Source organism: Symphalangus syndactylus, chromosome 19 (genome assembly GCF_028878055.3).
Source record: "Symphalangus syndactylus isolate Jambi chromosome 19, NHGRI_mSymSyn1-v2.1_pri, whole genome shotgun sequence".
Lineage (NCBI taxonomy): Eukaryota > Metazoa > Chordata > Mammalia > Primates > Hylobatidae > Symphalangus > Symphalangus syndactylus.
Genome location: NC_072434.2, coordinates 68,697,590 through 68,724,515, shown reverse-complemented (window position 1 = coordinate 68,724,515; position 26,926 = coordinate 68,697,590). Strand labels below are relative to the sequence as shown.

At 46.3% G+C, this 26,926-nt stretch overlaps 1 protein-coding gene and 1 pseudogene across 1 annotated transcript in view; both read left to right on the top strand.

The window, feature by feature from the left end:
- Positions 1 to 26,926, top strand: part of LOC129458277 (calpain-8-like) — a 58,881-nt gene that overhangs the window by 7,107 nt on the left and 24,848 nt on the right. Inside the window, exons 2-3 of the mRNA XM_055233988.1 lie at positions 2,055 to 2,124; positions 26,531 to 26,649. Of these exons, the coding sequence (XP_055089963.1) occupies positions 2,055 to 2,124; positions 26,531 to 26,649 (189 nt within the window). The remainder of the gene's footprint in view (positions 1 to 2,054; positions 2,125 to 26,530; positions 26,650 to 26,926) is intronic.
- LOC129458797 (small nuclear ribonucleoprotein E-like) lies at positions 3,635 to 12,444 on the top strand (annotated as a pseudogene).

The window sequence follows — 26,926 nt, the reverse complement described above, 5'->3', positions numbered from 1 at the left end:
AGACGGAGTTTAGCTCTTGTTGCCCAAGCTGGAGTGCAATGGCGTGATCTTGGCTTACTGCAACCTCCGCCTCCTGGGTTCTCCTGCCTCAGCCTCCCGAGTAGCTGGGATTACCGGGGCACACCACCATGCCTGGCTAATTTTTGTATTTTTAGTAGAGAGGGGGTTTCACCATGTTAGCTAGGATGGTTTCGAACTCCTGACCTCAGGTGATCCGCCCACCTTGGCCTCCCAAAGTGCTGGGATTACAGGCATCAGCCACTGCCCCCAGCATAATTATTTTTAATACTTGAAAAAAAAAAAGTCAGCCCAGAGGAGCTGTTTCTGCCGTTTCAGCAGAAGCCAGCACCTTATAGAGGCTATGGGGCTGCCACCTGGAAGGCTCCACCTCACACAACAGAATCCCAGAATCCCCATTGTCAGCTTCATCCAGACCCCATGCGTCTGCCCTCAGCCCACCCTCCTGCTTCCTGGTCCTTTCTGATCTGCCCTTTCTTCACCTCTATGAAATAAGAACGAAATGATTCTCTCTCTCTGGCCAGACAGTCTTTGATGTACTGCAGCCCAGGACGCCTCCAGTTAAATGTAGGCTGACTTCTGTTTTGTCCCTTGAGGTCCTGCCCTTTTTCCCTAGCAGTTTGCCTGGTGAACAGGTAGACCCATCTCTTCTTTAGGATCCAGTACATAGACTGCTCCTGCATCCTACCTTTCCAGTGGACAGGCATCACCTCCCACCCACTAAGTCTTGCAACCATCATCCCTATTGGGCCCTTCTCATTTTTCTCTCTGTGTTTTTTCTCCCTTTGTGGATATAGCCTACATTCTATTATTAGGCCCTAGCTTTTTTTTCCTCTGACTTTTTCATAATGTCAATCTTGGTTTGCTATATACACCAAAAGCACCTTGAGGCCAAGAACTACGTGGTTTATTTCTTTTCTTTCTTCATTTCACCATGTTTCCCTGTTTCCCCTGCCTGCCATTGTTCAAAGGGTACTGGATACAGAAGGGGCACTCAAAAAATCCTTGCTGGGTAAACAAAGAAAGGATGACTAAAGCGTGTGTCATTGTGCCCCAACAGAGTGCCAGGGCCGTGAGATTGCTTGTAGGCAGATGCCAGTTGAGATAGGTGAGTGGAGGAAGTACAGGTCAGATATGTGAATGTATCAGAGATGAGTTCTCGCCTCAGGATACATGGTACATCTGACACCTCAGTGTGTCCATCAGCACATGGCATGGTCATTATCATTTAGTCAAGACTTTAACGAGTGCCCACAGGGTGCACAGCATTTTGCTAAATATTCTTCTAATCTTCTCTTTATGTAAATAGGGGTGTTGTCTGAATGGGTGAGACCATTTTTCATCACATATTATCTCAGCCTTTGCCTTTCTCCTACCTCCCTGCTCCTCACCACCTTTTCACACCCACACACCCACACCACACATATAGTATTAAAACACTAGTCCTGTCCGGGTGCTGTGGCTCATGCCTGTAATCCCAGCACTTTGGGAGGCCGAGGCAGATGGATCACTTGAGGTCAGGAGTTCGAGACCAGCCTGGCCAACATGGTGAAACTCCATCTCTACTAAAAATACAAAAAAAAAAAAAAAAAAAATTAGCTGGCGTGGTGGCACGCACCTGTAATCCCTGCTATGTGGTAGGCTGAGGCAGGAAAATCACTTGAATCCAGGAGGCGGAGGTTGCAGTGAGCTGAGATCATGCCACTGCTCTCCAGGCTGGGCAACAAAGAGAGACGCTGTCTCAAAAAAATAAAATAAAATAAAATAAATAAAAAATAAATAAAAAATGAAAAAGCTAGTCCTGGCAGGGGCTCTGGATTCCAGCTCTCGCTCTGTTCACCCCCGGCTGTGTGACTGTGGGCAGGGCTCATCCCCTCTCTGGGATTCAGAGTCCTCAACAATAAAACCATGTGATGGGCAGTAGACAATCCTGGGTTTCTTCCAGCTCTGCAACCTGGAACTCTGATGTTCCTTTCCCCAGGCTGCCACGTCACTGAGCACCTTGTGACTTGTGTTTTGTTCCAAATTACTTTCAGGAGTTGTGTCCCAGCCCTCAGTTTATCGTTGGTGGAGCCACGTGCACAGACATTTGTCAGGGTGGTCTAGGTGAGTAACTGGGGAGAGTCTTATTTGTTTTGGGAGAGGGCGGGTGTGTATGTGTCATGAGTAAACATCAGATGAAGCTGTGAGACTTCACCAAGTGAATTAGGTACCTGATGTGTCCGTCTGGGTTTGTGTTTTTGAGACTGCATTCTTCACTGTGAGTCCAAATGCTGGAACTTCACTGTAGGTCCAAATGCTGGAACTACCTCTTGGCTCCCCCTAATGAGAGATTTTGTCAGTTCATTTAACCACTTTAATGCTAGAGCAAGGAGCCAGGATTACAGGTGTAGAGTAGATATCCGTGCTATACTGTGTTTTTGTTGTAGTTACCTTTAACTAGACATAATTTGTCCTTTGGAATGGCCTTATCTAAGTAATTATGGGCTGTCATAATAAGTGCTTTTATAATTAGTAAGAAAATAGGAATCTTATTTTTCTAGCCAGGCATTCTTTCATAGGCCTGGGATCCTGTAATCAAAACCTTCATTTCTGAACTTAACATATTCCTTTTAAATTAGGGGCTGTTGAGTTTAAGAAATAATTTCATTTAGTTTTGTAAGTTCTAGCCTCCATTGTCAGAAACTGAGGCGCTCCTTGGTAGCAGATGAGCTTTATCGATCTCATAAGCCCTCCTGATACCAAGGCCTCACAGATGGGAGTTTCTGCGTTGAATTGGACAACCCTTACATTTTATGGACAACATGGCTCTGAATTGAATTTGAGGGGCTTCCAAACCACCATCAAGTGACAGCTGCAAAATACAGAACTGGAAATGAAGGCGAAAAAGAAACAAATCCGGCTTACTGAAAATCAGCAAAACAAACAGAAACCTCAGCATCACATGGACCCCATCACCCACCCCCCCACCTTTTTTTTCAGGAGGTTTTCTCTTTGTCTCATTCTTTCTTATTGCAACCAAGAAAGCCCTTTCCCTTCAGCCTGCTGGAAATGTTCATGATTTTGAAAATCACAAGGCATTTTATTTTAAATGCTTCCAATGTTCTCTCCTTTAATGAATATAGCAAATGTACCTTAGAAAGAGCTCACAGAGCGTGACGATCAAGCAGCGGGAAGGATTCGGGGTGCCGCACACAAGCGCGTGCCCCATTCCCTGAAAACCACAGCCTCCATTTCCCGAGCTTCCGTGTGAGAGCTCACAGAGGGGTAGTGTTCTGACCTTTTCTTGTTCTGGGTAAGTGTGGTGCCTTTTTACTTCCAGCTCCATGTTTAACCTAATTATGCATGCGTCTCAGGGACACACGACTTCGAAGGCGCCTCAAACAGCTCCTTGTTGGAGATGTTTTAACTTTGGGAAAGGTATTTAATAAGTACCTTTTCCTTGATGGGCTTGAATGGAGTTTTCTTTGAATAGTTTTAAGCAAGGAGAAGTGAGGGTTTCCAGAAATCGGCCTGAGCGTTACCATGGTGAGTGCGTGCTGCCAGTGGAGACGGAGGCTGGAAGCACAGGAAATGAACCAAACCAGCTCTCCGAATCCAGCTCACATCAGAACAAATGCGGAAGCCTCTGTGGTGGCTGCTCCGGGGAGCCCAGCCGCTGCGGTGGTGGTTTTTAATGAACACGGCGGAAAGGGGCTGGGGAGTCCAACCTCCTGAAAGGAGCCAGGTGCAGACTGAGCCTCTGCCAGTAGAAGAGGTGATTCACAGCGCCAAGGCTATAACCCAGAGCGTCAGGGTGGGGAGCTAGGGGCTGAGTTGCAACAGCTTCTGTGGCCTGAGGGATCTGAGTCAGGGCTGGTCCTGAACAGTGGGTGAATTGTGAGAGATTAAGAGGAGAGATTCCCCACTTGACATACCGTGTGTGTTCCCAAAGAACAAGGGAGCAGCACGCGGCACTTGTTGAGCTGGGGCCTGATATGGATTAACATTTGTTAAATGTTCTGTTGGCTTTTCAGGGTACAACACAGCACAGTGTGATCTGCTGTAAGGGTTTCTAAAAAAAGATGTTTATATATATATATATGTATTTGAGACAGGGCCTGGCTCTGTCTCCCAGGCTGGAGTGCAGTGGCCCGATCTCGGCTCACTGCAACCTCCTTCTCCTGGGCTCAAGTGATCCTCCCTGCTCAACCTCCTGAGCAGCTGGGACAACAGGCGTGCACCACCACACCCAGCTAATTTTTTTGTATTTTTTGTAGAGACAGGGTTTTGCCATGTTTTCCAGGCTGGGATTTTTTAAAACAGTTGATTTGTATAATGAAAATGATGTCTTTTTCATAGAGTTCTGTGTTATTATTTCATCATTATTTTGAATACACACAATATAAAAATTAAAGCAACTGAAAGGCACCCAGTGAAGTCTGTTTCCCACTGTCTCCAGTTGACTCCACTGACTCCATTGCTCACTGCCTTGCAGCCATGCAAAAAATTCCCTCCGTGTTTCTTTATGCAAATTCAAGCAAATCTAAGTATATATTCTAAATATCCCTTCTTGTATTGAAGGCAGCACACTATCAACACTGTTTGGCACCTTGCCATTATTTGGTGTTATTTCACTTAATAAAGTATTTGGGAGATCTTTCCATAACAGTCTATAAAGAACTTCGTTCTCTGTGACCCATTCCAAGTGTTGCACTCTGTCGTGTGTATGCACTGTGGTGGATTGATCCTGCCTCCAAAGGATGGATCTCCTTGTTTGCACTTCATATTGGGTGTGTGAGGCTATTTGCCAGCAGGTCCAAAGTCTGGCTGCTTCTGTCAGGGTGGGCTGTGCGTTGTCCCTTCCTCCCTACTGTCCTTGCTAAGCCAGATTTTCATCCTAAATGTATGAGTCTCTTGGCTAACATCAGAGCCTACGCTTACATAGAGCCCAGGAGCTGGCTTTCCTTGAAGACATATTTTAGGAAAACAAAGATTGACGAAGCTGAATGCCAAGGATCCAATTGTTTCAAGTAATTTTTCCTGTAGAATATGACTTTTCTTTGGGCAGCTCAGTCCCTGAAGGAGGACAGTATGATTTTACCTCCATTTAAGTAATTAAATGAGTAAATCCCTTGTTGAGACAGCCCTCAAACGAAAGCCCTCCCACGACGCTCAGGCCTCCTGGCACACTGAGAAGGAGAGTCCTTCTTCAGAGTTGCTGTTCCTGGCAATCCCAGCCTTTCCTTGCTCTGTCTTCTCAGTGGAGCCCGTTCTCACCAGGTCTAGCAAGGGCCACCCACACTCAGTGTCCTACTGGAGTGGAAGGCAGTCTCAGGGTCGCCCCATGTGGTGATGGAATAAGCTATAATGTGCGGTCCCCTGTGGGTCATGTCTGTGGGTGCTTTTTCCAGTGGACGCTCAAGGGTGCACATCACTCAGGAAACTGCAGGGACCCAGCCAGTCCCTCCACTGCTCGTTCCAGTACAGTCTCTCTCCCTTGCATTTTGGCCTATGCACATCTCAGAGCATCTCGTGGTCTCTGTGGCCACTGAAATAGACTTTGTCCAGTGAATACAGTACCCATTTCTGGCTTTGTGCACCCCCTTATAGTAAGTCATACCCATATATCAACCAGAACTCCTTTGGTAACTGGCTTTCAAAGTCCAACCCAACTATTAATAGCTTAAGGAAAAGGAGAATTTATTGGCTCATCCAACTAGATCATGGAAGGGGAACGGCATTGTTGGCCTCAGAGCCTGGTTCCAGGGATCTAAATGTTCCTGGCACACTCTCTGCCCATCTCTCTTCTCTGTTGGTATCTACAGGTTGGCTTCATTCTCTTCCATGGCAGACAGGATCCATCTGGCAGGAAACAGGACCACTAATGATTCCAGACTTTCCCTCAGTATAATTGTAAACCAGCTTTGGTTTTACAGATCTCAGAAAAGGACTGTGATGTTATGGTTTGGGTCTTCTCTCACTCCTTGAGCCAGTTACTGCAGCCAGAGCAGTGGGCCCAGCCTGGGTCAGGGGCCCACTCTTGCTGTTGGGAGCCTCTTGTGACTGGGAACCTCCTCTAAAACCACAGGGAGAACTATCCAAAGGAAGGGGGCATGGCCATGGCTCTGGGCAGAAAGAATAAGGCAGGTACACCCCAACATGTAAATGGAGGGGGAACCCAGGTCTGGTCCAGCCTGCACTCTCCCTCTCCAAGTCTACCTCTGCCCTCTGAGCCCTATGGCCCTGGCATCTTTCCCCGTCTTCTAAATCCATCACTCTGCAATGCTCCTGGAAATGCCTTTGCCAAGGGCTCCTCCTCTCTCTCTCGATCTACCACTAGCAGTGCCTAATTCAGCATGCACAGGTAGTCTTCTTGGTGCATCTCTGGCCTCTCCACCTCAGTTTTTACAGCTGTAAAGTGGGGATATAATCAAAGACAGCTGGTCATGTGGTTGTGATGGGTAGAGAGTTGACACTTGGTTCCTTGTCCTCTAGGAAGAGGGGGCTACCATGGGTGGAGGGGGATGTTAATAACTCTGGGAGTCTTGACTGTGTGCTCCATGAGACTGTCTTACACATCGATATATCCACGGTGCCTGGTGCCTAGCAGGGCTCCATAAATGTTTGTTGCACTTTTGATCTGTTGGTGTAAACCCCTGCCTGTCATCGTTATTAAATCATTTGAAAACACAGATAGCCTAAATCCAAGGCTTTTTGTATTTTTCATTTTCCTTTGCCAGTATCACTTTTGTCCATTAGGATGGATCAGGCATTTAGAGTAAAAATTCCATCCTGAGGTTGCCTATGTGTCTCTATTTTCAAAAGATTTCAGAGTTTCATGCAAACCAGCTTGTCTGCATGTCTGTTGCCAGCTTGCTGACACTGCTGGGTGGGTACATTAAGGGGGTTGGAGGTGCTAACTGATCCTTGACAGTGGAAGGATGTCCTGGGAACAGGTCATGAAGGAGACTGTCCCCAGCCCCTGCTGGTGGCTGTGAATAAAGGAACACAGTGCTCACTGCATCTTGGGGACCCCAGCAGGACTCTCAGAGTTAGCCGGTCTCTCACAGGCTCAGCAGTAACTGCTAACTCTACCTGCCATGCAAGTTCCATCCAGTTCTTACCTGAGTGCATCCACAGGCAGGGAAACACTAAGGCGTGGTATCATTTGTGCCTACGGTTGTGAAAATGCAACAGGACTTGAATCCTCTCTATGTGTTAATAGGCCCAGAGGCCACATGAGCAATGCTACTGTATAAAAGTAGAAGACCTTGGTCTCTAAAAAATGAAATTTGATGCTTGCTGCCTTCAGGAATGGGGAGCAAGAGACTTTCTTCTTTCCTAAAAGAGGACCAGAGACTTCCAGAATGTAGAAAGAAATTAGAGTGCTTTTTGAATAACACATGCTACTAGGTTTATCCAAACTTTGAATCTAGTGGGTGGCTTATTTTCCACTGGGAGCAGGATTCATGAGTGAGATGAGCTTTGCCTTAAGGGTTTGGTAAGTGCTGGGGTTTCTTTCTCTGTCTCCTGCCTTCCCCATCTATTTTTCACTCTGTCTTATACTCCGTGTGTTTGTGCCTGTGTGTGCTTTTGTCTTCTAACCCCCTTTTCTCTATTGACCTGATTTTTCTCTTCACCTCTATGAAATGGATGTCTTTTTCATTTTTGTTGCATTTATTGAGTTTTATATTCTGTATTTCTGTTTTGTAAAGAGAATGACTGGACCTTTTCTTATGTCTCTAAAGGCAAACAAGGAACCAACAGCAACAACCTAAATCCAGTTGCCTTCTCTTCTGCAACCTGCACATTGATTTTCCTCTGTGAGTCCACGCTCCCCCATGGAGTGTGGCCTGGACTGGAACAGGGGCCTGGCATGCACACCGCTAGTCAGTAACTGGGAGTAGTGTCAGCATCTTTAAGATCACTTTCCTGGACACCTTTTGATCTGTAGCATCCTTCGAGGACTGTGGCAAAGTAAATCAATTCACTAGGACTGAGCAGGTACTTTTAATGAGCAATCAGGGAAGCCTCAGGGAACGTAAAGGGCCAAATCCGCTCATTGATTCTGGAGAGCACAGGGTCAGGCCTCCAGGAGGTGGGAAAAACTGCAGGTGACAGCTCCATGCGGCCCAGAGGGCTTAACTGTGATTCGGGGAAGTTCACTTTGCTACCCGTGGTGGCTCCTCTACTCTGCGGCACATCGTTTCCCTCAATTTTGGGTCTTGGTGCTCATCGCCCTCTAGTTTTGTTCCACTAACACCACTCTCCTTTCTACTCTGAACAAAGGGTCCCCAGGGCAACCCCTTCCACTTTAATGAGAGTTTGAGGCCATGGATTACAGGAGGATTTGCATATTGCGCATTATTTCAGGAGCACGAAAGAATTCTGCTTTGCGTGGAGAGTTCCACGAATCCTCACTAACTTAGCTCCTTTCCGTATGACTGCAGGAGATGAAGTACAGTCATGGAAATCAGGGGTGATTTTCATATCACATGACAGTTGCTACAAATATCCAAAACCCCACGTCTGCTCACTGCCATTTCATAATTATGTTGTCTATCAGGCCCCTCTCCAAATCTTTTGTTCAAGACATTAGTAGAAAAGCACAGCATTATTATAATTTTTAAAAAACATTTTGATAACTTTCAGTATAACAGTTTTTTTATGGCGCTATTTTTCGTCTGAAGCATTTGCCAAAGGGGTCTTTCCTGTAAACCAAGAAGTGACCTCAGCAGGTCTCTATCAATTCGAGGTTTTATTTTGTTAGGGTTGAGGACACATCTGGGAAAAAGAAACACAAGTAGCAGTGGAATCTGTGACCTGTTCTTTTTCCAAAGAGGGTTTTGGGAACTTCAATATTTAAAGAGGAAAGAGCAAGCAGGAGGGAAGAAAAAAAAGGAGAGGGTAGGCAATAAGACAAGTGGTTACATTCTTGTGAGGCTCTGATTAGTGCTCAGTGAATCTACATTTTACATGTGAAAAGAAGTGGGTAGAGGACAAATCATTTATGCATTTTTCTTGTGCTTAGTAAATCTGCATTTTACATAGGATAAAGCAAGCCTGTGAAATTACAACTATCTGTTTGGGAACAAAAGAAAGGTAGTTTTTGGGCGACTCAATTCCCAAGCTTAACTTTTCCTTTAGCATAATGAGTTTGGGGTCCCAATATTCTACTTTTCTTTCACAATGCACAGGAAAGGTTAAGAATCCTGCCTTACAGGAATGCTGGGCTCCTTCTGCCAGGGGAGACTTCTTTTTGCCAGAAGAGAATTTTGTCAGTGTTCTCCAGTTTCACCTACTCAGAGCTGACCTGACTATTCCTCACTTTGTAAGAAAAGTGCAAAATTGCCGGTGAGCCTGAGTCCCCAGGAAGACACCCCCTGAACCTTATGAGAGGTGGCAGGTGGTCCTAGGCCAGGGGGTGCTCTCTGAGCTCCAGCTTGGCTGAGCTGCCTGAGGTTTGGGTCTGAAGATCAAGTCCTAGAGTGTTGCTGATTCCTACTCAGAGGGTTGCTTGTTAAAATGAATCCGTTCTGCATTCTACGGGATGATTATTTTAACACCTTTCACAGACCCCAGTGTTAGGACTTGACTTCACACCTATCAGCTCCGCTCTCTGCCTGTGGCTTCAGTTTTGCAGACATCATCCCAGGGCCTAAGCACAATTTCTCTATCACAGACTGGCCGTGAGTCTTGGGCTTCTTCAGCTCTCTCTGCTTACTAGGGGTACCCTGCTGTCCCGCCTCAGCCATTAGTTCCAGCACATGTGGATGGTTCTTAAAGAGCATAACTAAAAGAGATCTGAAGACAATGCAGTTGATCAAGCATCAGTAATGCAATGTCCCAGTCCCCAAGGCTCAAGGGAGCCTATGTGTGCTCTCTCGGGGATGTGGTTGAAGAGAAAAAGGTGGAGGCAGGCTGGCGCAGAAGCAGGAAGGGTGAGGTTACAGGCTGTGTTAAGGCCTCCATCACATTCAGGGCAGCTCTGGGCATTTACTGGAAGCCCTGGCAGCAGCATCTGGGACTGGCTGGGAGATGTACACCCTCAGTTCTTCAGTAGGCTGGCTCCCGCCATCCAAGGAATACAGCAGGATGCTCCCAGAAAAGGCTGGTCCTTCTGGAAGCAAATCCACACCACCTGCTCACGGGAGAAAGGACAGGTGATGCCCTTCTTCTAAGAGGCCATGAACCTGAGGAATGGAAACAAGTCCCATCTAACAAGTCCCTTGCAGGCACTGTTTTCTCTCTAGTGCTTTCTCTCGGCCCTGTGGTTGCTGTGTCACCTCCCTCTTGTTGTCTCAGCTATTCTTGCTGACTTCCGGCTGGGCAATCCCTCACCAGCTGGCAGAAGTGGATTGGATCTTCCCTGTACAGAGAGTGGTCTGTTTTCCCCACAGTGCTCCCTGTATCCCCATAGTCACCTCGTAAAGTTACAGGTGGCATTTCTTGCTGGCTTAGGGAATGGAATGAGGCCACTCCATACCTTGTCCCAAACCTGCTCCTTGAAAGTGGAGCAGTTTGGTTTACTCTCTCCCTTTACTTTGCACTTCAGTTTACCCTCTCCCTTCTGCTCCAGGAGGCCTCTTTGTGCCTCCCTCAGGGGTCCTGTAGGGTAGCTGAGCAGCCCTGGGATGTGTTCCCAGGCTTCATGACCCAGTACCTGGTTACTTTGGTCTGCATTCTTGCTCAACCTTGGTCCCTGATGCACTGCCACCTGGAACCCCCAGCCTTGTGCCCTATAGTGGGAGACAGATCTGGGGATCCTTCCCCAGTTGCATCTGGAGCCCCTTCTGTACACGTATTCAGGACTCAAAAACTGTATTTCTCCATCATTTAACAGGGCAGTGCCTGGAGTGTTCCCCCCACCCCCTTCAGACTTGGCTTAGGCTAGTATTTCCTCAAATCCCATTCGCTCTGACTTGTTTTGTGTGTCTGCTTGGAAGCAGTGTCTCCTTTCTCTGCTGGATCCTGGGTATCTGGAGTTGGAGGGCATGATGATTAATATTGAGTGTCAACTTGATTGGATTGAAGGATACAAAATATTGTTCCTGGGTGTGTCTGTGAGGATGTTGCCAAAGGAGATTAACATTTGAGTCAGTGGGCTGGGAGAGGCAGACCCACCCTCAATCTGGGTGGGCACAATATAATCAGCTGCCAGCGTGGCCAGGATAAAAGCAGGCTGAGGAATATGGAAGGACTAGACTTGCCAAGTCTTCCGGCCTTCATCTTTCTCCTGCGCTGGATGCTTCCTGCCCTTGAACATCAGGCTCCAAGTTCTTCAGCTTTTGGACTCTTGGACTTACACCAGTGGTTTGCCAGGGGCTCTCAGACCTTCAGCCACAGACTGAAGGCTGCACTGTTGGCTTCCCTGCTTTTGGGGTTTTGGGACTCAGACTGGCTTCCTTGCTCCTCAGCTTGTAGATGGCTTATTGTGGAATTTCACCTTGTGACCGTGTGAGTCAATACTCCTTAATAAACTCCCTTTCATATATACATCTATCCTATTAGTCCTGTCCCTCTAGAGAACCCTGACCGATACAGAGGGATCTAGGGAAGGATTAACTCTGGGGGCCACAACTCTGATGCCTACAGAGGCTGCATAAATGAGTAAAGTAGGCCAGGAGGAGGTAATGAGAGAGTAGTGGGGACTGTGGCAAACCAGAGAGCCTGCCCTGTGTGAGGAGGAGGCCATCACCTAGCTCGAGCTGGATGCTGCCATGCAGGAGCCGGGAGACCTTCCCAGACTGCCTTGTGTTTCCTACCGCTCCCCTAGAAACTCTCATTCCCCTCACCCTGCTGTGGTTTCTTTACAGGATTTACCACCACCTGTCACATGCGTTTATTTATTGTTTGTCTTTCTCACTAGCATGCATACTCCATAACATCAAGGATTTTATTTTTCCCCACTGTTTTATCCTTAGGGCCTGGAATACTTGGCACAAAGTGAGTGCTCAGTAAATATTGGTAGAATGAGTAGAGAGAGAAATTTTGGCCAGATTTTGCAGTTTTTGTAAGAAATCAGAATCTAGGAAATTCCATCACGGTGTACTGTGGTCAGGGCCAGAAAGTGCAGAAGGCTATGACGGAGCCCATCAACCTCATCTTCAGATTCTTACAAAATAGATCTCAGATTCAGGTATGGCTCTATAAGCAGGGAATATGTGGATAGAAGGCTGTATCATTGGTTTTGATGAGTATATGAACCTTGTATTAGTTGATGAGAAGAGATTTATTCTAAAACAAAGTTAAAACAACTGGGTTGGATCATGCTAAAAGGAGATAATATTACTCGGCTACATAGTGTCTCCAACTAGAAATGATCAATGAAGTGAGAAATTGTTGAGAAGGATATAGTTTGTTTTTAGGTGTCCTTTGTCCAATATGAATATTTATTCATATTGTTTTGATTACCCTTATATTATTACAAGATGACAATAAGTACTGTGGGATTGTTTGTATGAAAAAAATTTTTTTAAAAAGGAAATCAGAAGTCTAGATTTTCTAGAAATCTAGAAATCACTACTCTGGCCAGTACTGTATGCGCTGGACAGACTAGATCTGCAAGCAGGTTACGACGGGTTTATTGCCTTTAGTCTACGTCAAGCCCCCACCGGGCCTGAATTATGGTGTGGACCCCGGGGACTTTCTGCATTCCAGTCGGCTTTCACTTGTGATGTGCTTTGAGCTACTGCTAGCTGTCCTCACTTTGGTGTTTGGAGAAACTCTGTGCTTCTGTAGATGCGCTCCAGGCTTCTGTGCAGTCAGTGGCTTCTGATTGAAAGGCTTTCTCTGCAGTTGTCCTGCCCACCAGCCTGGCCAGGGTCCCCTCTACTACTCTCTTTAAGAGTTTTGCTTCCTTTCTATCTCCTTTCACGTATTTTTGCTCTTGGGCATTGTACTCAGGATATTTTCCTGGCCTCAAAGTATCTTGTTTTCTGCTCACAACATCCCACTGGGTTCCTTGGCATTTTAACATTTGAGTTCAGTTCACCTCATCTCAGTATATTTGAGCCTGGAAGACCACCCTCATCTTGCTAGGAGATGCCATTATCCTCTGTTTAATATTCGATGCACTTTAAAGATCTATGTATATTTGGAAACCTCAGGATACCTAGCCCAGAGTTGGAACTACTGGGCCATTTAGGATCATTTTCGGAGGGGACACTTGACAGTGTGCCAGGGCTGTCCCTAGCAATAACGGTGATGTGCCATTTTTGTATCTCATCCCGTGTTTTTCAGCCGTGCCTGGGCTAACAATTGCATCTCAGTGCTCATCTTTTCATTTCTTTCCCTGTTACACCTGGCTTCTAGCATTTTTGTCTTATTTTTGAAACCAAAGAGCATTATAATTAAACTCAGTAAGCAAGCCGCTTTCCCTTGAAACACACTCTGAGATGTGTTTACATAAGCCTCAAATATATTTACTCAGTGGGTTTTTTCCCCCTCTGGTGAATCAATTCCACTTTCATAATTTACTAAGAAAAATGTTTCCCTCTAGGTAGCATTAAAGGTCTGATTTAAAGCTGGAGGTGAGGCAGAAAGTCCTGAAGCTGTTTCATGCCATTGAGTCTTATTCCTTCTGCAATCACAGAAACAAGATGGATGAGAATTGGCCTGGTGGGCTTCATAAGCAACTAGGAGCAACTCTGAAATAATATGACCAAGTTTCTTCAGCTGTGAAGAGTTTGCTTACTTTTTTTTCTTTTTCTTTTTCCTTTTCCTCTCCACTGAAAACTTAGAAGGTAAGGCAAAAATGGCTTCCGATTCAAAGATGACCTGCCAGCCTTTCCTGTTCTTTCCTCTGTTTTGAAGTACATTAACTCTCTGGAGTGCTCTGTAGCTCCTGGAAGCCGAAGACCCCCCTGGCCCAGAATTGTCCTTGGCCAAATGTAGTGATGTGTGATAGCTGCCCCTCCCTGAGGAGCTGCCCACACGCTGCTATCAGGTCTGAGAGGCCCCTTCTGGGTCGTCATGGGAACCAGGAGTGGAGATGCCGGGAAACCTACGGGGGGCAGCAGAAGTGGATTAGTGTGCCTTATGATATGCAGCATGACTCCAAAGAGTTATTTTGAGGCTATAAAAATTATAGTTGCCATAAATGAGTCACGTTACCATTGTTCAGAAAAACACCAGTGCTTGGGGCTAATCTTTGAAACTCTTTGTTTCAGAAAAATACCAGACTTGGGACTAATCTTTGAAACTCTTAATGACTTTCTTCCTTGGGCGACCCCAATACCCCACCGTCTGCTGAGAACACAGCACCTGGGGCCTTTTGAGTTTTCTGGGTATCTGTCATGCCCAGGATTGATGTTCTCTATAATCTTGCTTCTAGAACACTGCTCGCTTGCTATTATCCACTCTAAAAGGAGGACGATGTTCTAGTAAGGCGTGCCAGGTTCTTAATTTACAAGTACAGTAGGAGGTGGGCTCACGGTGATGAATGGTGGTGGACTGAAGTACCGTTGGTTGTGGATGCTTACAGGAGTGAGGGAACATGTGGCTTACCTAACATACTCATTTGTCAGAGTCAGGAAGAACTTTCACAGCCTATTTACTCATTTAAATATTTATCAAGTGCCTTCTTCATGCCAGGAAACAGCAGAGAACAAATAGGCACCCTTTCCTCTCCTGGGAAAGAAGGCGGGGAAGAGGGTTCCAGGCTGCAGGAAGGAGATGAATAAAGGTCCTTCGGCTAGGAAGTGCATAGCACTGGGGCGGGGGACTTGCAAAGTAGTGGTAGGACTGGTGCAAACATGGAGCAGTTAGTGCAAAGGCTGAGAGTGGAGAGGGAGGCAGTGGCCAGATCACGCAGGGCTCTGGCACTGTGTGAAGAATTCTGGACTTTATTCCTAAGGGCAATGGAGAATCATGTAAGATTTTAAAGCAGGGCTGTTTATAGCCAGATTCGCTGCAGTGTGGAGAGTGCAGACACCAGGAAGAGACAATTGCAAGACAGGAAACCCTCATTATTTGCAGATAACTGATATTGGAAAGGGACCACTGAAAGTAAAATGGAGGTCCACATTCCTTAGTAAACATTTTTTTTTTAAAAAAAGGCTTTATTAGTGTTTTACTTTGAAAGATAATACAAAAAATTATGAAAAAGTTTTCATGTGACTTTGTATTTCGTGATATTTATGTAATAATTGCAGTTTTGCGCTAGCTCTTAGAACAAGGAATCACTCAGTTGTTGACTTTTTGAGGGGAGAACTCATGCTGAAAAGAAGACAAGACAGCAGGATGCAACACTTTTTGCTTCCCGCTTGAGTTTTGAGGAAGAATCATGAAAACTTTCAAAGAGTTCATTAGTTTCTCCAAAGCCCTCCTTCAATACTTTGACACTCAAACCATTACCTTTTCAAGGACCAATCCTGCCCTGAACCTCAGCAGTTTTCCTTCCTCAGCTGCAACTGCTTTAACTCTGCCAACTTCTTGGTCAGTGGCACCGAAGCAGATCTCCAGTATCACTTTCATCAACTTCATGAAATCCAGCAAATTGAGCTAAATGTTCAGTGTCACTTTGCAACCACCTTGCATTGTATCTGCATGTGAGGTTGGCATGGTTGGTAGTTTTAGTGTTTCTAGTGTTCGGTGGGGAGGGATGGTTGGGTGAAAACTTATGAATATTTTCACATCATGACAATTTTGCTTCTTTTTGCAACCTCCTAATTACTGCTCCTGAATGATGACTATCTGGAGAAAGAGGGTCCTTTATAGTCTTACTGGGAGTGGAGGCGATGGCAGTAATGTTAGGGAGGAGGATGGGATTTGAGACCTATTTAGGAATAAAATCAAAAGCACTTGGGAAGCAATTGGATATGAATGGAGTGAGGAAAAGGAATCAGAACGGCTCCTGGGCTTCAGCAACTGACAAACTAGTGGTTCTGATGCCTGAGATGGGAAACCTGGACAGGAAGGCAGGTGGTGGGAGATAGCAGTCCTGCGTCCTATACCAAACATAGGGGTGGATAGGGAAGGACACAAGCAACTTCCTGGTATCATTTCAGTTTTTGTTTTCCTATAGGCAGTAGACGCTCAATAAACATTTGTTGATTCACTTGTTTGGGTTCCCTGGTGTTTGGGTTAATTGTATGTTGGGAGATAACAGTGAATAATAAGGAGGTTTATTGAGGGTTTTCTATGTGGCAGGCACTAAGCTAGGCACCTTGTGTATCTTATCTCATTTTTATCTTTATAAGGACTCTAAGAAGTCAGGCTGTTTTATGTTATTGCAATGTAAGGAGATGCTATTTTATGAGGTAGGTCAGAGGGTGAACCAAATGCTAGCAAGGGGTGGGAGAGAGGGTGGTTGGTGGCAATTGGAAAGTGAGGATGAAAAGGGGCTGATGAGAAGCTATGTGTAGGTTGACAGGAGGAGGGACTGTTCCTGAAGTTTCTTGCTTCCCTTGTACAGAGATCTAGGGCATTTATTTCAAATGATGTGAATGTATTTACTTCAGCTTCCACGTGGCACTGCAAGATTTGGGAAGGCAGAAAACTCATCGTCTTGCTAGAACTAGTCCTGGCTCTGACACTGTCTGGCCTTGGGGGTCACTTGAGCTCAGGGCCTCAGCTTTACTTGTCTGGCAGATGGGCATTAAATAGCCACTTTGTCTTGTGCAAAGCACAGGCAGATTCAAATACAGGAAGTGTTAAAGGAAAAACTTTAGACAAAATAAATGTGACAAAGTTTATTTGAGCAAAGAAGGATTCATGATTTGGGCAGCCCTTGAAACCAGAAGAGGTTCAGAGAGCTCTGCTACGGCAGTGTGGGCTTTTAGAGGCTGAATATGGAAGTAAGACAAATACAACACATTTGATTGATTACAGTGGAAAGACTGGTTTTAGAGGTTAGTTGGTGGTTTCTGATCATTAAAGTCTCTAGTTTCATTTTACTGTTTGCATCGGGCTTTGGCTTGCTTAGGTAAAACCTTAAAGTGGTGTAGCTGCCCCAGCCTAATGGCTTCCCAATTAAAATGATTCTAACAGAAGGCACTCTCCTTGTGCAGTACACTGATGAGGGTGTGGCTTATGTGATTTCAACTCTTGGAGGGTGAAGGGTTGAGCCTATAGTACATTTTTTTCTCATCTGCATTTTCTAGGAACTTACCCTGTCCAAAAGCCATCTTATTAATCTACTTTATTTTATATATTTTTTTATTTTTTGAGACGGAATCTTGCTCTGTGACCCAGGCTGGAGTCCAGGGGCACTATCTCGGCTCACTGCAACCTCTGCCTCTCAGGTTCAAGCAATTCTGTTGCCTCAGCCTCCCAAGTAGCTGAGACTACAGGTGCAGGCCACCACGTCCAGCTAATTTTTGTATTTTTAGTAGAGACAGGGTTTTACCATGTTGGCCAGGCTGGTCTCAAACTCCTGACCTCAGGTGATCCACCTGCCTTGGCCACCCAAAGTGTTGGGATTACAGGCGTGAGCCACCTCACCTGGCCAGATTAACCTACTTTAATTCTACATTAGCAGGATTTATTGTGGGCAACTTCCAGATGTGCAAAATCCACTAGGCTGAAGTACATTTGCAGGTTCAAAGAAGGTGCAGGGAACGAGTGCTTTAAATCTGACTCAGAGCAGTCAGGCAGTAACGGGGTGAATGGATTAGGACAGAGCAGGGCCCCAGCATAGGGACTCATGTTTCTAATTGTGCATGTGAGCTTCTGCCCGAGATTATTCCCTTTGGTTCTATGTTGTTTGTTTGAGGGAGAGTAGGGACCACAGAGCCTGGGGTGTCAGCAGAAGCCCCTGCCTACGATTCCCAGAGGCACTGAAGGTCCTGTTTTGCCCTGAATATGGAAAGGCCAGGGAATTGTTCCTTATGAGCAAAGAAGCAGTTGCTTATTGGGAGAGATTATTCTCAGTCGGGGAGAGAGAAGCTGGCTTATCCATGGGGGAACATTAATGAAGATACTCCAGAGGCACTCTAAAAATATCAAAGCTGCTGCTACATATATACTCATGTGTATCTTTGATATCTTTTATATCCTGATGTCCTCTCTAGCCAACTGGAGACCACACACACACACACACACAAACACACACACACACACACACACACCACACCACACAGTCTTCCCTCGGTATCTGTGGGGTACTGGTTCCAGGATCCCCGTGAATACCAAAAGCCACAGATGCTCAAGTCCCTGATATGAATGATGTAGTATTTGCATATAGCCCATGCATATCCTCCCATATACTTTAAATCACCTCTGGATTACTTATAATACTTAATACAGTGTAAATGTTATGTAAATAGTTGTTATATGGTATCATTTAGGGAATCATGATAAGAAAAAAGTCTGTACATGTTCAGTACAGACAAAGCCATCCATTTTTTTCAAATATTTTCAACCTGCAGTTGGTTGAACCCATGCATATGGTACCCATGGATATAGAAGGCCAACTGGAGATATATACAGATATCCCTAAACATTTCGCTTGTTACAAGTAAGTCCTTTTTGCTCAGTATCAGATGATCTTGCACAATAAACTGTGAGATCCAAACTCATTTTACAGATTAGAAAACTGAGAATCCTAAGAGTCAAGTGATTGCTGCCGGTCACTCAGCAGGCAAGTAAGGGTCCGGGGCTTTGAACACAGGCTTTCCGAGTCCAAAACCTGTGCTATTTCTACTCTTCTAAGTTTGTAGCTTTCTCAAGGGCAGAGACGGTGTTCTTTAGGTCTCTCTTGTCCCAGTGTCCTGCAGATGGCCCCGCACACGGTTATGCTTGCTAAGCGCTAGTGAGTGATGATGGCATACAGGAGCTACCCCTTAAGCTGGAAGGGAGAGGAACACCAGGAGGGTTGGAGGCTGGTGCAAGATGGGGGAGATTTACTAAGTGATTCTAAGGGACGGGAACTTAAACAGAGGATCCTGCTCAGGATGCCCAGGAGTAGGAACATGGCTGACTCATTCACTCCCCAGCCCCATGTGCCACCTGGCCAGCCTGCCCAGGTGCTGCTGCTGGATGGTGATGGGAATCAGGGGAGCAGGTGACAGGAGCAAACAGGAGTACTGAGGATGCTAAGAGGTCATGGCAGAGCTGGAGCCAAGCGTTACCAGGGCTGGCAGGCATCTGTGCTCCAGGGCTAGGCTGGGGGAAAGGGTGGAGGTGGAGTGTGGCTACAGATAGTGCTAGGGCTGCAGGGTGAATACCAAATCCACACTGGGCACTGGAGACCCAGTCAAGCTGGTGTCTGCCAGGTTCAGAAAAGTCTAGGTTTACCTCTGGTCACAGTGGGTTGGCATCTGTATCATTTGGAGGGAATGAAGAATGGTATAATTATATGGCTTGCGGGAGGTCAAAAAGTCAGTCTCTCAAATCCAGGTAGACCTGCGTCTAATCATTATATACGTGGAGCCTTCAGAGAGGTGAGTGTCAGAAGGTGGGGCAGATGAGGCTGTACTTGAGGCATGGGGAACAAGCTTGAGAAGCAAGTCAGAGCCTTCCTTTGAATGCCAAAATTTGCTTTTAGCCAGAGAAGGCAGAAGTGAGAGAAAAAGGGGGGAAGCTGAAAGTGGGTCCCAGAAAGCTTTACTAGTGACAGGTTACTTAAGGTCTGAATTTTCAAATAACTTTGATACAATTACACTGAGGTGAATTCAGTCAGTAAGCATTTTATGCTGGGGTCTGTGAGAACCACCAGGCCCACTGTCCTGCCTCCAGGCAGCTTCCAAGTCTAGCCAGAGAGATGAGAATTGTCAACAAAGCAAATAGAGTCAAAAGTCAATGTGTGGGTCGACTCTGGGCACACTGCCTATGAATTAGCCCTGCTCCACAAGGAGTGGTTAAAAAAAAAGTCAGTGTGTGTATGTGTGTGTTTGTGTGTGTGTGTGTTTTAAGGTAGTCAAAATGGCATGAATCAAACGCCAAGGGCTTCAAAAGGCGTGTTCACCAAATGGGGGAAGGGAGGCTCTGTGACTGCTTCGTGGTAATGTACAGAGCTGAAATAGCTCCCTGTGTATAAAAACATTTAGAGCCGCCTTCTGCGGAAGAGTAGGCTAAGGATGCCTCAGCTGTGATAAAATATTGAAGACGGATTTTTAAAAAACAAGCACATATTAGCAGGGTCAAAATCTTTGCATTACACTCAGATGTGCAATCAGCACAGCATTCATTATTTTGCTCAACCATTCTTAGCTTGCTGAGGAGCCCCAGTTTCCATGGACCACGAGTGGGAGGGAAACATAAACTAGCCAATTAAAGGTATTATGCCTCTGCCTGTTTCAAGTTCTTACCTCTCTTGGATAAATATTGCTTTCAATTACTCTATTTGAGTGGTACTATAGACTGAATGTTTGTGTCTGTCCCCCCTCCCGCCACTCATATGTTGCAATCCTAACATCCAATATGATGGTATTAGGAGGTAGGGCCTTTGGGAGGTGATTAGGTCATGAGGACAAAGCCCTCATCAATGGGATTAGTGCCTTTATGAAAGAGGCCCTAGAGAGCTCCCTCGCCCCTTCTGCCATTTGAGGACAAAACTGGAAGACAGCCATTTATGAACAAGGAAGTGGGCTCTTGCCACATATCAACTCTGCTGGTGCTTTGATCTTGGACTTCCCAGCCTCCAGAGTTGTGTTGTTGTTTCTAAGGCATCAAGTGTATGGTATTTTGTTATAGCAGCACATATGGACTAAAACAGGTGGTTTCTTACTTTGTAAAGTCTGGTTCCTCCCCCACCATCCTAGGATGGCACCTGGATATAAGGAAGGCCAAACAATGTCCTCCCACCAATGAGAGAAGCCTGCTAGTCCTTACGTACCCTAGTGCTGACTTCTGAGTCCTTGCTGGCCTCCTGGAGATGTGACTGGCATGTTGTATGGTCTCTTCTAATTTCCTCAGGGTCCAGTGGACCTTCCCTGGCTGACTCAGCCCCACCTGAGTGCTCCTTACTGCTGCAGACATGACGCATCACAGCCTCCTTCCAGTGCCTGACCCAGAGGTCCACCCCACAGCCTCTGCAATAGGATTGAGCTGACTTTTTCCTCCCTGCCCTCAGCTCAATCTTACATAATACCCAAGGGAGACTTGGGGGCACTTCCATTGTCTCTCATCTTCTGTGGAAGTTTTCTATGATGCCATCTTTACTCTGTTCCTGGATTCCTGAATGGGCAGCGGGGCATACGCATTCCCTGCTTTAGCTTCTGCTTCATACTACCTGAGGCTTTACTCTTGTTTCCACTTCAGCCATTGTTCAACCTCAAGGTAATGTAGGGGCTACAGTAGGGTTTCCAATGTCTGACCTTTCTTCTTTCCTTCCTCTTTCTTTCTACCTGCAGTCCAGAAGTATATCCATTTCTTCCCTTGGTGTTTGGGAAATTCCATTAAGCTATAGCTCGAGTTCTTGCTACCTACAATTTATAATAACATTAGACATCCAGACCTTTAAGCTTTGATTTTAATGTGTAAAGGGAATTTTTGAATTAAGGGATTCTTTTCTAACAATGTCTGATTCAGGATTATTATCTCCTGGTGGATTTTATTTTTTTATTTTTTTCTTTTTGAGGCAGTGTCTTGCTCTGCCGCCCAGGCTGGAGTGCAGTGGTGTGATCTTGGCTCACTGCAACCTCTGCCTCCTGGGCTCAAGTGATTCTCTTGCCTCAGCCTCCTGAGTAGCTGGTACTACAGGCGCCTGCCACCATGCCTGGCTAATTTTTGCATTTTTGGTAGAGACGGGGTTTCACCATGTTGACCAGGCTGGTCTTGAACTCCTGACCTCAAGTGATCCGCCTGCCTCGGCCTCTCAAATACCTTTTTTTTTTTTTTAAGAGAGCATTTGTTATAGTCTCCTTTTCAGGACCAGACACAGGCATTCCCATCCAGGTCTTCCAGTCTCCCTAGAATAGATTCAACCCAGTGCATGGGACAATGTGTGTATTTGAAAGGCTATTCCCAACTTCATTTTGGAATTCCTTTTGTGAAATTCTTTTTTCAGAGCCAATTTATGGGGCATACCAAATCACTCTGTAGTCATGCTTCTAATATCAGTTAGAAAAACCTTTGGCTACAAGAAGCATAAATAGGGGGCAAGTTCTTCTTTTATAATAAGAAAACTAGAGGTAGATAGCCCCGGGCTAGTGTAACTTTAGTAATGCCCTTGGAGAGCTAGATACACACTGTGCTCTGCTCTGCACTCTCCTTTGCTGACCTTCATCTTGCACCTGCTGCCTTGGGATTGCAAGCTGGTTCTGCACCTCCAAGCGCAGTGTGGACTTTCCAGATGGGAAGAAGGAGGAAGGGCAATGGGCAAAAAAGACTCTGCCAGCCAAGCCTGCCCCACTTCATCAGGACATGGAAACCTTCCCTAAATTCCCATGGAGTGCACCTCTGCTTAAAGCACATGAGTGAGCACTAACTCCTGAGCAGCCCTTGCTGGAAGGTGGCCGGATGGAGGGACTTGTCTATCAAGGTATTTCCCAGTGTTTTTGTCTGCCTTATTCACTACCTAACTAGTATGTCAAAGCCTCCTGACTGCTTTTGAAAATTAAAAAATTGAAAATTAGTCAGGTGTGGTAGCTCGTGCTTGTAATCCCAGCACTTAGAGAGGCCAAGGTGGGAGGACTGCTTGAGGCCAAGAGTTCAGGAACAGCATGGGCAACATAGTGAGACCCCATCTCTGTATTTTAAAAAAATAGCTAGGCATGGTGGCACATGACTGTAGTCCCAGCAATTTGGGGGGCCGAGGTGGGAGGACTGCTGGAGCCCAGGAGGTCAAGGCTGCAGTGAGCCATGGTTGCACTACTGCACTCATCTGGGCAACAGAGCGAGACCTTGTCTCAAAACCAAACCAAACCAAACAAAACAAAACAAACAAAACAAAACCTATGCTCCAAGATCAAAGCTGTTTTTCTGCTGGCAGGTCCCCAAACAAGTTTCTGAAATGTGAATAACAGAGTAAATGTCCATCTTCCAGAGGACTCTGAAGGGAAGCACATTTGGATATATTCCTTTGAAAACGCATTCTCGTCATGACGACCCATTCACACTTCATGCAGTAGCTGGCAAGGATCCAAAAGCCTACAAACCCACGGCATCCCTTCGAGCCTCTGTGCTTGCTTGCAAGAGCCGGGTAGACCCTGTGAAATGTCAGGAGTGAGGTAGATGAAGAGAAAATTAAACTCTCCTCCAGCTGGGCCGCCTTGTTTGATGTCAGCAATGGAGGGACATTTTGTTGCTGTGACTTGAATTGTAATATCTAGGAAGTGCTCTGGGTGGGCTGTCGGAAGAAGCTTAGACTGGGAGCCAGAACCTTCACATCAGAAGGGAACCAGGACCACGCCCAGTAATGAGGGCTATGTGGCTGCTCCGATCTCTTTGAGAAGCCACTTGCTTTAGAGGTGTCGCAGAGCAGTCGCCCCCTTCACTCCCCAGAGGACTGGGCTTCTGTGCTTGCCTTACCTTGTTTATCTCCCTCTGCCTGATGCTGGTGAAAGTGAAATCTGTCAGGTTTGATGCAGATTCTTGTTGAATGCCACTTCCCCACAGACTTGGGAGGTTGAGGTGCAAATATATGTAAGATGCTGTTGGAGATTTGCAGAACAAAATATGATTCATTGATTCATGTGGTCATCTGCTTATTTGTTTTTATTCATCAAACATCCATTGAACTGCTTCTATGTGTCAGCCACCTGCTGGGGATGCTGAGATGAGTGAATCCACATTGCTGCTTTGCAAGAAGAGGTCAGAGAGGGATGGGGGAGAGAGAAAAACAGATGTAATCAAGTGGCCTTAGAACTTGCTGGGGAGGTGTGAGGAGGAAGGGCTTGGCGCTGGTAAGACAGGCCAGGGGTAGGGGTAAGGAAAGCTCTGCCAAGGAGTTGATGCATGATTGGAGTTTTGAGGCCAGTCTGGGTGCGAATCGTGATCTGAGGCAGCTTGTGGTAACTCTGCAAGAGAAGCGTAAATAAGGTCTTTAGGACACATACCAAAAAAGAGGTGACTTCTGGCTGGAGGGTAGGAGGTATCAGAGAAAGCTTCATGGAGAAGGGGTAAGATTCAGCAAGAAGTTTGCAAGCAGAGGGAACAAACAAGGAAGATCACATCAGTGAAAAAGACCAGGGTATGTTTTGTACATATCCAAGTTTGATTGGGAGATTAGATTCATAGCGGGGAGTGTAATAGGAAAAAGACTGGAGAAGTAGGTTGGAGTCATTTTGTGAACGGTGTTGATGCCCTGTTAGGTTGTATTTCATTGGTGAGCCATGGAGGACAGTCGCAAGATTTCGAGCAGGGGAGTGACATGATCACAGGTGTTCAGAGAAGAAAAATGGGCTGAGAGGAGCTGGCGGGAGGAGGACACTGTGTTATTTTGCTCAATCTTTGGAAGTTGCCTTTTAATGAGATACTGCCCTGGTTGAGGCTTCTTTGGTGAGAAGCAACATAACTCATGCCAGCCCATCCACATCAACTCTGTTTCCCTCGACTACCAGGTCTAGTCTCACCTAGGAGCCCTGTTACCGTTAGGAAGATAGTGTTTGTCTGTGAAGGAGAGCCTGGTGAGAGAGTGAGGCAGGAAGCACGTTGCCTCCTGGATCAGAAAAGCTCTTCAGAAAGTAATATGGCCAGGCATGGTGGCTTACACCTGTAATCCCAGCACTTTGGGAGGCTAAGATGGGAGGATCACTTGAGTCTAGGAATTCAAGACCAGTGTGGGCAACATAGTAGGATCCTGTCTCTATGAAAAAATTAAAAAAAAATTAACCAGGCATGATGGCATGCACCTGTAGTTCCAGTGACTCAGGAGGCTGAGGTGGGAGAATTGCTTGAGACTAGGAGGTTGGGGCTGCAGCGAGCCATGATGGTGCTACTGTACTCCAGCCTGGGCAACAGAGCAAGACCCTGTCTCTTGAAAGAAAAAGAAACAAATGAGTATGTGTATGTGTGAGACAGAGAGAGAGAGAGAGCAAGCGAGTGAGAGAGACACAGCAAAAGTGAGCGAGTGAGAGAGAGAGAGAGACAGACAGAGAGGGAGAGAGAGAGAGAGAGAGGAATTAATTAATTTGGGTTCAGATCATGAACGACTTTGTTGGGAAAGATCCAGGCAGACAGAGGCCAGGGCTTTCTAGGATGACCTGGTGATGGAGCAATTCTGAGTGATGATGGAGATGATGGCTCCTCAGATGTGGGTTCCTGGCTTACTGCTTGCTCAGGCAACAGGTTTTCTGAGAAAACCATAACGTGTTCACACCTAGAATATGTATATAGCTCTGGCCACAGTGTTAAAAGAAAACTTAGAGTGAGACAGATGGTCTCTAAAAGGTTGAAGGGCCTTCCATCTGAACACACATTGAAAAGATTCAGATCGTTTATATGGAAAAGATAAAGGCTAAGATGCACAGGCAGGATTTTGGAGCTGTTTGAATGGAATGAATAGGAGAAACAGGGACTTGTTCACCAAATCTTAGACTCCTAGAGCTAGGGATCTACAGTGAAGGTGGAAAGAAGCAGTACTGGGCCAGAAAGATGCAATAGCCTTTCACATGATGAAAAGCACCCTTGAGGACACTGAGACCTCAGCAGCTGGTGTGGAATAAGAAAATAAGTAGAGGTGAGCAAAGTTACATCACTTCCAGGATGATAGATTCGCCATAGGATGCTAAGGTAGGCAGTGGTGCCTGGGGCCCGTGCTGCTGCTTTTGAAGTTGACACTGCAAGGGACAACGATGCCTCCCAGGGAAGCGCCACTCAGTGGCATCAGTGTGGTGGGTCCCAACTTGCACAGAAAGGGGTTTTCTGTTTTCTTCTGCATTTCCTTGAGTCTCCAATGTGACCAACACCAAAACCCAGGATTTGTAACCTCTCTTACTTTTATTTCTTCTGCCTCAAATTATGATGATTTAATGCTAGCAGTATCTCAAGGGAGCTTTAGCAATGAGGCATCAAGGCTCTCCTGGTGAACTCTGAAACAAGAAAAGGCAATACTGTAAACAGACCACGCAGAGCCAGCTCTCCATTATCCAAGGTCAGGAGGGGCAAGGAACATACACACACACACACACACACACAGACACACACACCCTCTTACATGTACACATCATAGATTGGATTAACAGCTTCAATGTTTCCCTCAAGCAACTTAATCAGAGCTGCTAATAGGGGACCAAAGGCACCAATTTTCTTTTCTTTTCTTTTCTTTTTTTCTTTTCTTTTCCCTCTCCTCTCCTCTCCCCTCCCCTCCCCTCCCCTCTTTTCTTTTCTTTTCCACTCCACTCCACTCCACTCCACTCCACTCCACTGGCTGAGTGTGTAGGAGTGGGGAAATGATCAGCATGTGGGGGAGGGGGCAGCCACAGGGAGGAGCAGAGGATCCACTCCGGAGTAAAGAAATCCCAAGGAGGGAGGGGAAGCTGATGGCTGGGGGTGCATTTCCAGCACTGGAGGAGGAGAGTCTGTCTACCTGACTTAGAAGGGAATGTGGCGATAGGGACTCTGGGTTGAATGGGACAGGGTCAGAGAAAGCAGGGCCCCTGCAGGCTGGGCCTGACCAATCTGTGTCCCCCGTGACACTGCGCAGGTGACTGCTGGCTTCTGGCTGCCATTGCCTCCCTGACCCTGAATGAAGAGCTGCTTTACCGGGTGGTCCCCAGGGACCAGGACTTCCAGGAGAACTATGCGGGAATCTTTCACTTTCAGGTACTGTGCTCTGCTCCGGCCCTTTGTCGCTTCTTTCCGTACTCTTAGGGCTCACCGCAGATCCACTGCGTCAGAAATTCTGGGTTTGGGGCACAGTGACCTATGTCTTAACAATCCCTCTAGGTGACTGTGATGCACACTTCAGTCTGAGAACCTCTGCTTTAATGCATCCATCCAGATATCCAAACATCCGTCCTCTTCCCAGCTCCCACAGGCCACGTGGCCTTGCAGAAAGCACTGTGGACTGAGGGTCAGGTGTGGGTCTGAATCACTTCCT